This window comes from Glandiceps talaboti, chromosome 10, assembly GCF_964340395.1.
Source record: "Glandiceps talaboti chromosome 10, keGlaTala1.1, whole genome shotgun sequence".
Taxonomy (NCBI): domain Eukaryota; kingdom Metazoa; phylum Hemichordata; class Enteropneusta; family Spengelidae; genus Glandiceps; species Glandiceps talaboti.
The window spans coordinates 23838490-23851757 of NC_135558.1; the positions used below are offsets into that span (position 1 = coordinate 23838490).

The 13268-nt window shown below is 36.8% G+C and overlaps 1 protein-coding gene across 1 annotated transcript in view; it reads right to left on the reverse strand.

Moving 5' to 3' along the window:
* Positions 1-11470, reverse strand: part of LOC144440842 (uncharacterized) — a 49798-nt gene extending 38328 nt beyond the window's left edge. The window contains exon 1 of the mRNA XM_078130263.1: positions 11366-11470. Within this exon, the coding sequence (XP_077986389.1) occupies positions 11366-11386 (21 nt within the window). The 5' untranslated portion in view covers positions 11387-11470. The remainder of the gene's footprint in view (positions 1-11365) is intronic.
* Between the last annotated feature and the right edge of the window lie 1798 nt (positions 11471-13268).

Here is a 13268-nt window from a genome sequence, read left to right on the forward strand (position 1 = left end):
CAGTTATAAGTTGTGTTACATAGCAACAGTTGTTAGGACCACATTCAGCTTTATACTACCAGAACCAGTTTAAGTTATGTTAGAAACCCTGGAATCAAGAATCATTTGGGGATGTAGTTTTCTCTGCATGTTAAAAGTTACTCACTTGCAATCACTTGCAATTGACTGAACTACAAACCTAGCACTACATGTAGTGTACACATGTAGGATATACATGTAACTTATAAACAACCCAATGACAGAATATACCGAAACACCCTACTATGCAATCAACAGTCCAATGAGTGCCAGAACATACATGTAATTGTGATGTCATAGAAGGTATATTTTCATGAATATAAACTCAACTTGTTCCACTTTACACTCACATAACAGTACCATGTGTTATACCTTATTGAAAGCAAACCCCGTCATCTTACACTCACACAACAGTACCATGTGTTATACCTTATTGAAAGCAAACCCCGTCATCTTACACTCACACAACAGTATCATATGTTATACCTTATTGAAAGCAAACCCCGTCATCTTACACTAACACAACAGTACCATGTGTTATACCTTATTGAAAGCAAACCCCGTCATCTTACACTAACACAACAGTACCATGTGTTATACCTTATTGAAAGCAAACCCCGTCATCTTACACTAACACAACAGTACCATGTGTTATACCTTATTGAAAGCAAACCCCGTCATCTTACACTCACACAACAGTACCATGTGTTATACCTTATTGAAAGCAAACCCCGTCATCTTATACTCACACAACCCAGTACCATGTGTTATACCTTATTGAAAGCAAACCCCGTCATCTTACACTCACACAACAGTACCATGTGTTATACCTTATTGAAAGCAAACCCCGTCATCTTATACTCACACAACCCAGTATCATGTGTTATACCTTATTGAAAGCAAACCCCGTCATCTTACACTAACACAACAGTACCATGTGTTATACCTTATTGAAAGCAAACCCCGTCATCTTACACTAACACAACAGTACCATGTGTTATACCTTATTGAAAGCAAACCCCGTCATCTTACACTAACACAACAGTACCATGTGTTATACCTTATTGAAAGCAAACCCCGTCATCTTATACTCACACAACCCAGTACCATGTGTTATACCTTATTGAAAGCAAACCCCGTCATCTTACACTCACACAACAGTACCATATGTTATACCTTATTGAAAGCAAACCCCGTCATCTTACACTCACACAACAGTACCATGTGTTATACCTTATTGAAAGCAAACCCCGTCATCTTATACTCACACAACAGTACTGTGTGATGTTCCTTATTGACTTAGAATTCCTAATTGTATGATAGAACTACATATTTAGAATTCCTAAATGTAGGCTAGAACTACATTGACTTCGACTAATTGTAGGCTAGAACTACATTGACTTAGAATTCCTAATTCTAGGCTAGAACTACATTGACTTAGAATTCCTAATTGTAGGCTAGAACTACATTGACTTAGAATTCCTAATTCTAGGCTATAACTACATTGACTTAGAATTCCTAATTGTATGGTAGAACTACATTGACTTAGAATTCCTAATTGTATGGTAGAACTACATTGACTTAGAATTCCTAATTGTAGGCTAGAACTACATAGACTTAGAATTCCAAATTGTAGGCTAGAACTACATTGACTTAGAATTCCCAATTGTATGGTGAGAACTACATTGACTTAGAATTCCTAATTGTAGGCTAGAACTACATTGACTTAGAATTCCTAATTATAGGCTAGAACTACATAGACTTAGAATTCCAAATTCTAGGCTAGAACTACATTGACTTAGAATTCCTAATTGTATGGTAGAACTACATTGACTTAGAATTCCTAATTGTAGGCTAGAACTACATTGACTTAGAATTCCTAATTGTAGGCTAGAACTACATTGACTTAGAATTCCTAATTATAGGCTAGAACTACATTGACTTAGAATTCCTAATTGTAGGCTAGAACTACATTGACTTAGAATTCCTAATTATAGGCTAGAACTACATAGACTTAGAATTCCTAATTATAGGCTAGAACTACATTGACTTAGAATTCCTATTTGTATGGTAGAACTATGTTGACTTAGAATTCCTAATTGTATGGTAGAACTACATTGACTTAGAATTCCTAATTGTAGGCTAGAACTACATAGACTTAGAATTCCTAAATTCTAGGCTAGAACTACATAGACTTAGAATTCCTAATTGTAGGCTAAAACTACATTGACTTAGAATTCCTAATTGTATGGTAGAACTACATAGACTTAGAATTCCTAATTGTATGGTAGAACTACATTGACTTAGAATTCCCAATTGTATGGTAGAACTACATTGACTTAGAATTCCTAATTGTAGGCTAGAACTACATAGACTTAGAATTCCTATTTGTATGGTAGAACTATGTTGACTTAGAATTCCTAATTATAGGCTAGAACTACATTGACTTAGAATTCCTAATTGTAGGCTAGAACTACATTGACTTAGAATTCCTAATTGTATGGTAGAACTACATTGACTTAGAATTCCTAATTGTATGGTAGAACTACATTGACTTAGAATTCCTAATTGTATGGTAGAACTACATAGACTTAGAATTCCTAATTGTATGGTAGAACTACATTGACTTAGAATTCCTAATTCTAGGCTAGAACTACATTGACTTAGAATTCCTAATTGTAGGCTAGAACTACATTGACTTAGAATTCCTAATTGTAGGCTAGAACTACATTGACTTAGAATTCCTAATTGTATGGTAGAACTACATTGACTTAGAATTCCTAATTCTAGGCTAGAACTACATTGACTTAGAATTCCTAATTCTAGGCTAGAACTACATTGACTTAGAATTCCTAATTCTAGGCTATAACTACATTGACTTAGAATTCCTAATTGTATGGTAGAACTACATTGACTTAGAATTCCTAAATTCTATGCTAGAACTACATTTACACTGAAGGACAGCTACAAGTTATTTGCATTGTGCACTGTTGTGGGCATGTTGATAGCAATGAGATAAGCACCTGACTAAATTCTGTGTCTTTCAATTATTCAGGTTCTTAATATTGCATGTACATGTTCACAAAATGTAAGAAAGCAAAATACAGAATCAGAACTGTTCAATGTTGTTTCCAAATTTGAGTCACTGCTGGATAATATCATAGCATATACAAAGTAACATGTAGGAAATAAATGTGTCAAAATTGAAATCTAGAACTTGCGTTCAGAAAATGTGACATGCTTGACATGTAAAAACCTTTCATAGTCTACTTAAGTTTCGTTAGAGTGAGATGAAACTTGCCAAAGTAGCAAACAATAAGGTCAAAGGTCAACCACCGCCATCTGAGCACGCCCAAGTAAAACAACGGAAAATATTATGGTGACCATATATTTTTTTAATTATTTTTTTTTCAAAATAGTCACTTACCCTTCTTTGACAGTTAGATAAGAATCTACAGTTAACTGTAGTATAGTTCATCCAATTCTCCATAGCAACAGAATTTTCAACAAAATTGATATTTTATAGTTCCCCCCCCCCCAAAAAAAAAAAGTAACACAAAACAGTTGATATTAAAGTATGTGTTGATGATATTATTGAACTCTATTACTGGGGGACAACAAAAATGAAAACAAATTAAATAAGCTGTGCATGCACATACTGAAAAAAATATGCGATCGTTTCATTTTATGAAATTTTGATTTTTTAGTGATTTTACACAACTTTGGGGATAAATTTTTAGCTCTTCAGAAAACATGGTGACACCATTTTTTTCTTTTCACACTTGAATTCACTGATATATTAATCTATACACATGCAAAGTTTTGTTCGGATTCCATCAGGTGCAGTCAGTATTCATGCAGTTTAGACTTAAGAAGTACAATACATGTACACAATGTATGGACTAGCTACATGTATGGAGTATGGGGTATGCAAATAGATGTATGGACTAGCTATGGAGTATGGGGTATGCAAATAGATGTATGGACTAGCTATGGAGTATGGGGTATGCAAATAGATGTATGGACTAGCTATGGAGTATGGGGTATGCAAATAGATGTATGGACTAGCTATGGAGTATGGGGTATGCAAATAGATGTATGGACTAGCTATGGAGTATGGGGTATGCAAATAGATGTATGGACTAGCTATGGAGTATGCAGTATGCAAATAGATGTATGGACTAGCTATGGAGTATGGGGTATGCAAATAGATGTATGGACTAGCTATGGAGTATGGGGTATGCAAATAGATGTATGGACTAGCTATGGAGTATGCGGTATGCAAATAGATGTATGGACTAGCTATGGAGTATGGGGTTTGCAAATAGATGTATGGACTAGCTATGGAGTATGGGGTATGCAAATAGATGTATGGACTAGCTATGGAGTATGCAGTATGCAAATAGACGTATGGACTAGCTATGGAGTATGGGGTATGCAAATAGATGTATGGACTAGCTATGGAGTATGGGGTATGCAAATAGATGTATGGACTAGCTATGGAGTATGGGGTATGCAAATAGATGTATGGACTAGCTATTGAGTATGGGGTATGCACATATGTATGGACTAGCTATGGAGATGCAGTATGCAAATAGACGTATGGACTAGCTATGGAGTATGGGGTATGCAAATAGACGTATGGACTAGCTATGGAGTATGGGGTATGCAAATAGATGTATGGACTAGCTGTGGAGTATGCAGTATGCAAATAGATGTATGGACTAGCTATGGAGTATGGGGTATGCAAATAGATGTATGGACTAGCTATGGAGTATGGGGTATGCAAATAGATGTATGGACTAGCTATGGAGTATGCAGTATGCAAATAGACGTATGGACTAGCTATGGAGTATGGGGTATGCAAATAGATGTATGGACTAGCTGTGGAGTATGCAGTATGCAAATAGATGTATGGACTAGCTATGGAGTATGGGGTATGCAAATAGATGTATGGACTAGCTATGGAGTATGGGGTTTGCAAATAGATGTATGGACTAGCTATGGAGTATGGGGTATGCAAATAGATGTATGGACTAGCTATGGAGTATGCAGTATGCAAATAGACGTATGGACTAGCTATGGAGTATGGGGTATGCAAATAGATGTATGGACTAGCTATGGAGTATGGGGTATGCAAATAGATGTATGGACTAGCTATGGAGTATGGGGTATGCAAATAGATGTATGGACTAGCTATTGAGTATGGGGTATGCACATATGTATGGACTAGCTATGGAGATGCAGTATGCAAATAGACGTATGGACTAGCTATGGAGTATGGGGTATGCAAATAGACGTATGGACTAGCTATGGAGTATGGGGTATGCAAATAGATGTATGGACTAGCTGTGGAGTATGCAGTATGCAAATAGATGTATGGACTAGCTATGGAGTATGGGGTATGCAAATAGATGTATGGACTAGCTATGGAGTATGGGGTATGCAAATAGATGTATGGACTAGCTATGGAGTATGCAGTATGCAAATAGACGTATGGACTAGCTATGGAGTATGGGGTATGCAAATAGATGTATGGACTAGCTGTGGAGTATGCAGTATGCAAATAGATGTATGGACTAGCTATGGAGTATGGGGTATGCAAATAGATGTATGGACTAGCTATGCAGTATGCAAATAGATGAATGGACTAGCTATGGAGTATGCAGTATGCAAATAGACGTATGGACTAGCTATGGAGTATGGGGTATGCAAATAGATGTATGGACTAGCTATGGAGTATGGGGTATGCAAATAGATGTATGGACTAGCTGTGGAGTATGGGGTATGCAAATAGATGTATGGACTAGCTATGGAGTATGGGGTATGCAAATAGATGTATGGACTAGCTATGGAGTATGGGGTATGCAAATAGATGTATGGACTAGCTATGGAGTATGGGGTATGCAAATAGATGTATGGACTAGCTATGGAGTATGCAGTATGCAAATAGATGTATGGACTAGCTATGGAGTATGGGGTATGCAAATAGATGCATGGACTAGCTATGGAGTATGGGGTATGCAAACATGTACATGTATGGACTAGCTATGGAGTATGGGGTATGCAAACATGTATAGACTAGGTATGAAGTATGCAGTATGCAAATAGATGTATGGACTAGCTATAGAATATGGGGTATGCAAATAGATGTATGGACTAGCTATGGAGTATGTAAACATGTATCGATTAGCTATGGAATATGGGGTATGCAAATAGATGTATGGACTAGCTGTGGAATATGGGGTATGCAAATAGATGTATGGACTAGCTTATGATGGAGTACTGTATGCAAACAGATGTATTGACTAGCTATGGAGTATGGGGTATGCAAACATTTATGGACTAGCTATAGAGTATGGGGTATTCAAACAGATGTGGACTAGCTATGGAATATACACCATCATTTGGCTGTTGCTATGGGCAAGCCACGTCGTCTTGTTGCTAGGCATATTTTGTATACATTTTGGAATCTGTACTCACTTGCCAACCCATTCAGTTTTCATCACTGCTAAGGGTTTGGTAATGGTTGCTAGGGCCAGTTTTGTCAAAACATTTTGAACAGTGCAGTGTACATGTAAGTGCAGAATAAACACGACCAAACTTGAGATTTTAGACCTAATTTGCATATTGCCAATGGGATAATCATGTTGTGAATACATCTTCATTTACATATCACCAGATGCATCCCCATTAAATTTCAGCCAAATCTGCTCAGTAGTTTTGGAATTATAAATTTTCGACAGAAAAGACACATTTTTAGCCCTAATTTGCATATCACTATTAAATCATCATGTCATGAACAATTCTTAATCTAAACACCAACAAGAATGTTGCCACTAGATTTCAGACCTGACCTGCCTGGTAGTTTTTGTTTTTAGTTTTTTGACCAAAAATCACATTTTTTGACCCAAATCACACACTGGTGGTAAGATCATTTTGATTTGAACAATTTCCCAACAACACACTCAATGTAGTATAATTATTACCCACCAAATACATGTATCATGGCAACTGGTCTGGCGGTTTTTGACTTTAAGTTGTTTACACACACACACACACACACACACACACACACACACACTTTGCCATACCTATAGCACTACTGAACATTTCAGTTTAGCTTTTATGCAATCTTCTTAAATAATGTTTCAAATCCTCAAAAACTTTAATTTGGTTAGCACAATTCAGTTCAAACACAAAAATTCAATGACAATCATGGCTGTCTTAGTATTTCCATCAGCAAATACAGTTCCAATGATGGAACTCAAAATACCAGTAAATATAAATGTAAATGGGTACACAAAATCAAACTTGTACAAAAAATTTAGCATGCAAACTAGTGTGCCTGCGCCCCATTCATACATGCATGCAGACTGAGAAATCACCATATTGTATACACAGTTTGTACATTGTATGTTACTGCTCTACTGCACACTACTGTATAGACACTGGAAATTACAACCATATATTTAATGCCAAGGCCTAATAAAAAAAATTGTATGGTTCCGATTACGCTCAATTTTAGAATAGGTGGGGTAGATAGCTTTTTTATTTTATTTTATGTTTCCATTGTTTTCCAAATGGTCTCTGTGTTGTTTATTTATTCCTATCAGATGTACAGCCATTACAGATTGGAAGAACAGTTATATTTTGCCTATTTAAAGTTGATGTCAGTTTCTGCATCCACTGTTTCTTGTGAGACTTCACAATTTTTGCGATTTTATTATTTTTTTCCTCAAATTTATATTAAAAAAAGTTTAGGGTCGGCTGTGAAAAGCTAAGTGGGGTCGGGTAACCCGGGTACAACCGGAAACAAACAATTATTCTATTTAGGCCTAATATTGGAATGTGGATATATCCAGCATCCCATAATAGGATTTACCTAGCATATCACTCAGGTGACTGTGATGTCATTTCCTGTATATACAAAAATGTATATGTCCTCTACTACATTGTATCACCCTTACAGAAATATCCTATAGGCGGCCTATAGACATGTCTATAGACATGTCTATAGGCCGGCCTATAGGATCCTATAGAGAATTGGGACGTTTTACCTATAGGTTTCTATAGGCCAGCCTATGGGTTTCTATAGGCCAGTCTATAGGTATCTATAGGTTTCTATAGGCCAGCCTATGGGTTTCTATAGGCCAGTCTATAGGTATCTATAGGTTTCTATAGGCCAGCCTATGGGTTTCTATAGGCCAGTCTATAGGTATCTATAGGTTTCTATAGGCCAGCCTATGGGTTTCTATAGGCCAGTCTATAGGTATCTATAGGTTTCTATAGGCCAGCCTATAGGTTTCTATAGGCAAGTCTATAGGTATCTATAGGTTTCTATAGGCCAGCCTATAGGTTTCTATAGGCTAACCTATAGGTTTCTATAGGTTCCTATAGGTCATCCTATAGGTTTCTATAGGCCAGTCTATAGGTATCTATAGGTTTCTATAGGCCAGCCTATAGAACATACATGACTATAAGTACTAGCTTAGACTATAAGATAGGTTATGTTGTTAACCATTTACAAAGCATGACATGAATGTTGTATCTTGCAGACTAAATTAATGTGTGGTTCATAGCAGTATTCTACATTGTATTTACTGACTTGTATTCAATAACATTTCAAGCAATATTAAACTGGATCAAGGTATGTATGTATGTATGTATATGTATGTATGTATGTATGTATGTATGTACCTGTATATGTGTGTGTGCGTGTGTGTGTATTGATGACAACAACAACAACAACAACAACAACAACAACCTGGAAGTTAATGTTTCCACTGTGTTTGTAATTTCCAAAGAAAAAGATGTTTTGAGACAGTATGCTTGTTTATTCATATAAAGACTAGTCTAGTTCCCATACGCTATCATTGGGATTTACACCTCCACTAACAGTTTAAGACTAGTCTAGTTCCCATACGCTATCATTGGGATTTACACCTCCACTAACAGTTTAAGACTAGTCTAGTTCCCATACGCTATCATTGGGATTTACACCTCCACTAACAGTTTAAGACTAGTCTAGTTCCCATAAGCTATCATTGGGATTTACACCTCCACTAACAGTTTAAGACTAGTCTAGTTCCCATACGCTATCATTGGGATTTACACCTCCACTAACAGTTTAAGACTAGTCTAGTTCCCATAAGCTATCATTGGGATTTACACCTCCACTAACAGTTTAAGACTAGTCTAGTTCCCATACACTATCATCGGGATTTACACCTCCACTAACAGTTTAAGACTAGTCTAGTTCCCATACGCTATCATTGGGATTTACACCTCCACTAACAGTTTAAGACTAGTCTAGTTCCCATATGCTATCATTGGGATTTACACCTCCACTAACATTTTAAGACTAGTCTAGTTCCCATAAGCTATCATTGGGATTAACACCTCCACTAACAGTCTAAGACTAGTCTAGTTCCCATAAGCTACCATTGGGATTTACACCTCCACTAACAGTTTAAGACTATATCTAGTTCCCATACGCTATCATTGGGATTTACACCCCCACTAACAGTCTAGTCTAAGTCATTACTCTACAAGTCCTGAGATGCATGAGATGCAATTTAAAATTCATCCACAGCCACCCACAGTCATTAACATCATGTCTTTGTTAATCAATTACAAAATTCTAACCAATAACACAGTCCCTCATAGAGTTAGTGTTTATTGAAGCAGTTATGTTCATGTCCAAATATGGTATATTTATCAGCTCAGGTAGCTCTGGATGTATATGCTATGAGGTTTGACACGTCTTCCCTCTCCGCTATGGTTCTTCCCTATTATAATTAGTGAGACTGCAAACACATTTCATACGCATGGATTTCGGGAATAAAACCAACCCATATACATGTACCCTTGCTAATGACAATACAAAATACTAAAAACAACTTTAGATCATTAAATAGAACCTACGTCTTGTCTATTCTGTCATTTCTTGTCTAATGTTCACTTGAGCTGCACAACGTGCAACATGACTAGCAGCTTAAATGTGTAAAAGGTTGTGTGCATGTGCAATATTGAGCTAGTCTGTCTGCATGACTAATACCGGTTTCTGTTTTCCGGCTCTAGTGAACATTAGGCAAGAATTGACAGAATACACAAGATGTAGCGGTAGGTTGAACTTAGTGATTTAAAGTTAATTTCTGTATTTTATATACTCATTAGTACATGGGTATGGGTGGTTTTTATTCTGAAAATCCGTGAGAATGAAATTTCGCTTTTTATAACAGGGAAGAACCATAGCGGAGAGGGAAGACGTGTTGAACCTCATCCAGAGCTACAGCTCAGGATGCTACTTATATCACAGACAAGTTTCTTACTTGGCTGAGCTTATATACACTGTTTATGTCACTACACTATAAGAGTTGGGGTTCACTGATTGGATGAACAACTTTTTGTGCTGATTGACAAACATCGAGTGTTGTGAGCTGCACGGGAAATGAACAATTGGTTTGCATTTGGTGTTTTAAGGTAACATGGAAGCGTTTGAGGAGATCGAGCTGTGTGATTTATTTGTTGGGAAATGTTCAGTGACGAGAAAAATTGCGGGTGGTGGCACTAGGCACGTACTAGTGCCACCGCGGTGGTACAAGACACTCGGATATTCTATACAACAAGAGGGCTCAGTTGGCAGGGGGCAGGCCGAGTTGGCGATGGGTCGGACTCATGACTGCCTCATGTATTATATAAAGACTTGCACATTCTTACATGCAACTTACAAGCTTACACGTTTGAAAACACTACAAAACAAAGAGCACGACGCTTAGCATGACAAATGGCTACAAGGTGACGACGGGGATGATTGACGACAAATTGTGCCATCCTAGATACAATATACGTATTTTCAACTGCGACGAGGTACAAAATTCCAACGCCAGTGTTGCCATCCCTGCTGGCAACAACTCTAGTAGCCTATATGCAATCCATACAGATACATTACAACAGGTGAAGAAACATCGACGGTGGCCGATCGTCGCAAAGCGACGGCATCGAGTCCGCATGGACCTCTCTCTAATCGCGTCAGCTTAACGTAAACCGATTTGACGTTTACTCTGTTGTCAGACTATAATATGAATGTCTAGATCCCGGGGTCTAGATGTCCATGATCTCAATAATTTAGATTGAGAGAACTATACTGCAATGCATATATTATAAATAAATACATGTATAAGGACACTATATCAATCAATTAGGAATTCGCCACTTTGTTGTTTTGCCTCCGGTTTTTGTCCACTCGTCGTTCTGCTGTTAAATTTTTAAAACGTCTGGCATGGAACTCATAATCGTTTTACATCGATAAACGCTGAAATATTAAAAGGAAAACTTTACTAACCGGTCTCGAGCCCGTAGACATGGTTGAAAATTTTATGTGTTGACAACCTGTTGCTCGCCAGCGACCATACCCACTCGTCCTGGACGTAGTGTATACAAATGTCGCTCAGTGGCTACATAATTAATGATCCGTTGCCAGGGCTTACAATACAATAGAGAGCGACGCTATAGCACTGTCGATGTCCCAGGGCGGGCGGTGTTGAACAGAGAACGACATTCATTAGGGACTGGACAGAATTAACAGGGGAGGGGGGCGGTGCTTTTTAAAAATCCAATACATAAAAAATATAGACCCCCCCCCTCGACAATTTGCACACAAAATTCTGACCCACCCCCTGTACCATGCATGAAAAAAGTGACCCCCCCCCTGTTTAAATACAATGAAATACAGATATTGCTACTACACTGTACCCTACAACAATTACACATGTATACAACTAAAAAAATATACAAGAACTTTAAGCACAATCTCTTGGCTTGGCTTGGCTTAAGCTCTTTTCATACAGAAACAGATTCTGAAGTACAAGGTTGTGCTGCTCTGAACTGTTGTAATAGCTGACTGGATATTGACATTCTCTGGATAAATGACAAATGAGATATCCCACAATTCTGTCTGATTCTAGTCCTCAAACATTGTCTCTACCTATCATAGCAAATTTCTTCTGTACACTGGACTCTGAGACAGATAATTCAACAGTTTGGCAACATAGTTTTGTTGTTTATGTCCTATTAATTGCCAAAAATTCAATAACATTACAAAGAAACCATTTTGCTAAAAGGAGATAGCCAAGGGCTTGCTGATGACAAGGATGATATGGATCCAGAGTGCTATGATAGTGATGATGATTCTGAAAAGGATGTTGACAGTGATAAGGAGACAGTGACAGTGACATGAGGGTAGTAGCTGAAAAAAAATGTCTGTTATCTGTATGAAATGTGTACAGTTTATACATAGACCCTTTTACAATTTTACAATTTTATTAAAACAGAGAAACCATTTAGGTATAGACAGTGTTCTTAGACTAGTTTAGACATGGTTCGATTTAGACAAGTTTTACTGTATGTATTTTAGTGTATAGCCTGTCTCTCATTCAAATCATTAAATGTTGTTTGGTTTAGAGAGGTGTTCAGTTTATACATAGACCCTAAAGGAAATGAACAAGTCACTTAATTTGGAATTCTTTTTGAAGTTTACCAGGGTATTTCAGATGTTGCACTGTTGGTAGTGTGATTCCCTTTGTGGTATGCAGTAGTGGACTCCTCCATTTCCTCTAGGGTCTATGGCTTATTGAGGTATACATGTATTTTACAATTTGTAAGCAAAGAAAACTTTTTAGGTATAGACAATGTTCTAGTTTAGATATGGTTTGGAACTCATGGTCATGTAACCAATAAAATGTTCATTGTTTGAATTACAAAAAAATTATACATCTATATTTTGTATTAAAAACTTGTCTTTTATTGCATATTACTAAGTTAATATACACACAGTGTTTTACACAACAAAATTCTTTACAAAGTTCATTTATAGTTTGATTTGTTTTATGATTTTGATAATGGTAAATGATTAACAAATTAAACTTCCTTTATGTTGTCATTATTTAATAACAAAATCAACAAGAAAACACTAGAATACACTTTTAGTGAAACTTTTACAACATCAACTTTTAATACTACTCTGATGTCCAGTCATCATAAAACAACAAACTTTACAACATGTATTGACAACTCACAACTTTATCTTTATAGTCTTTATTGCAAGACTATAATAAAACAACAAACTTTACAAAATGTATTGACAACTCACAACTTTAACTTTATACATGTAGTCCAGTGACAACATTGCAATATAATACATGTAAAACATTTCTGGTATATACTTTACATGCAACTACAACTTGTTC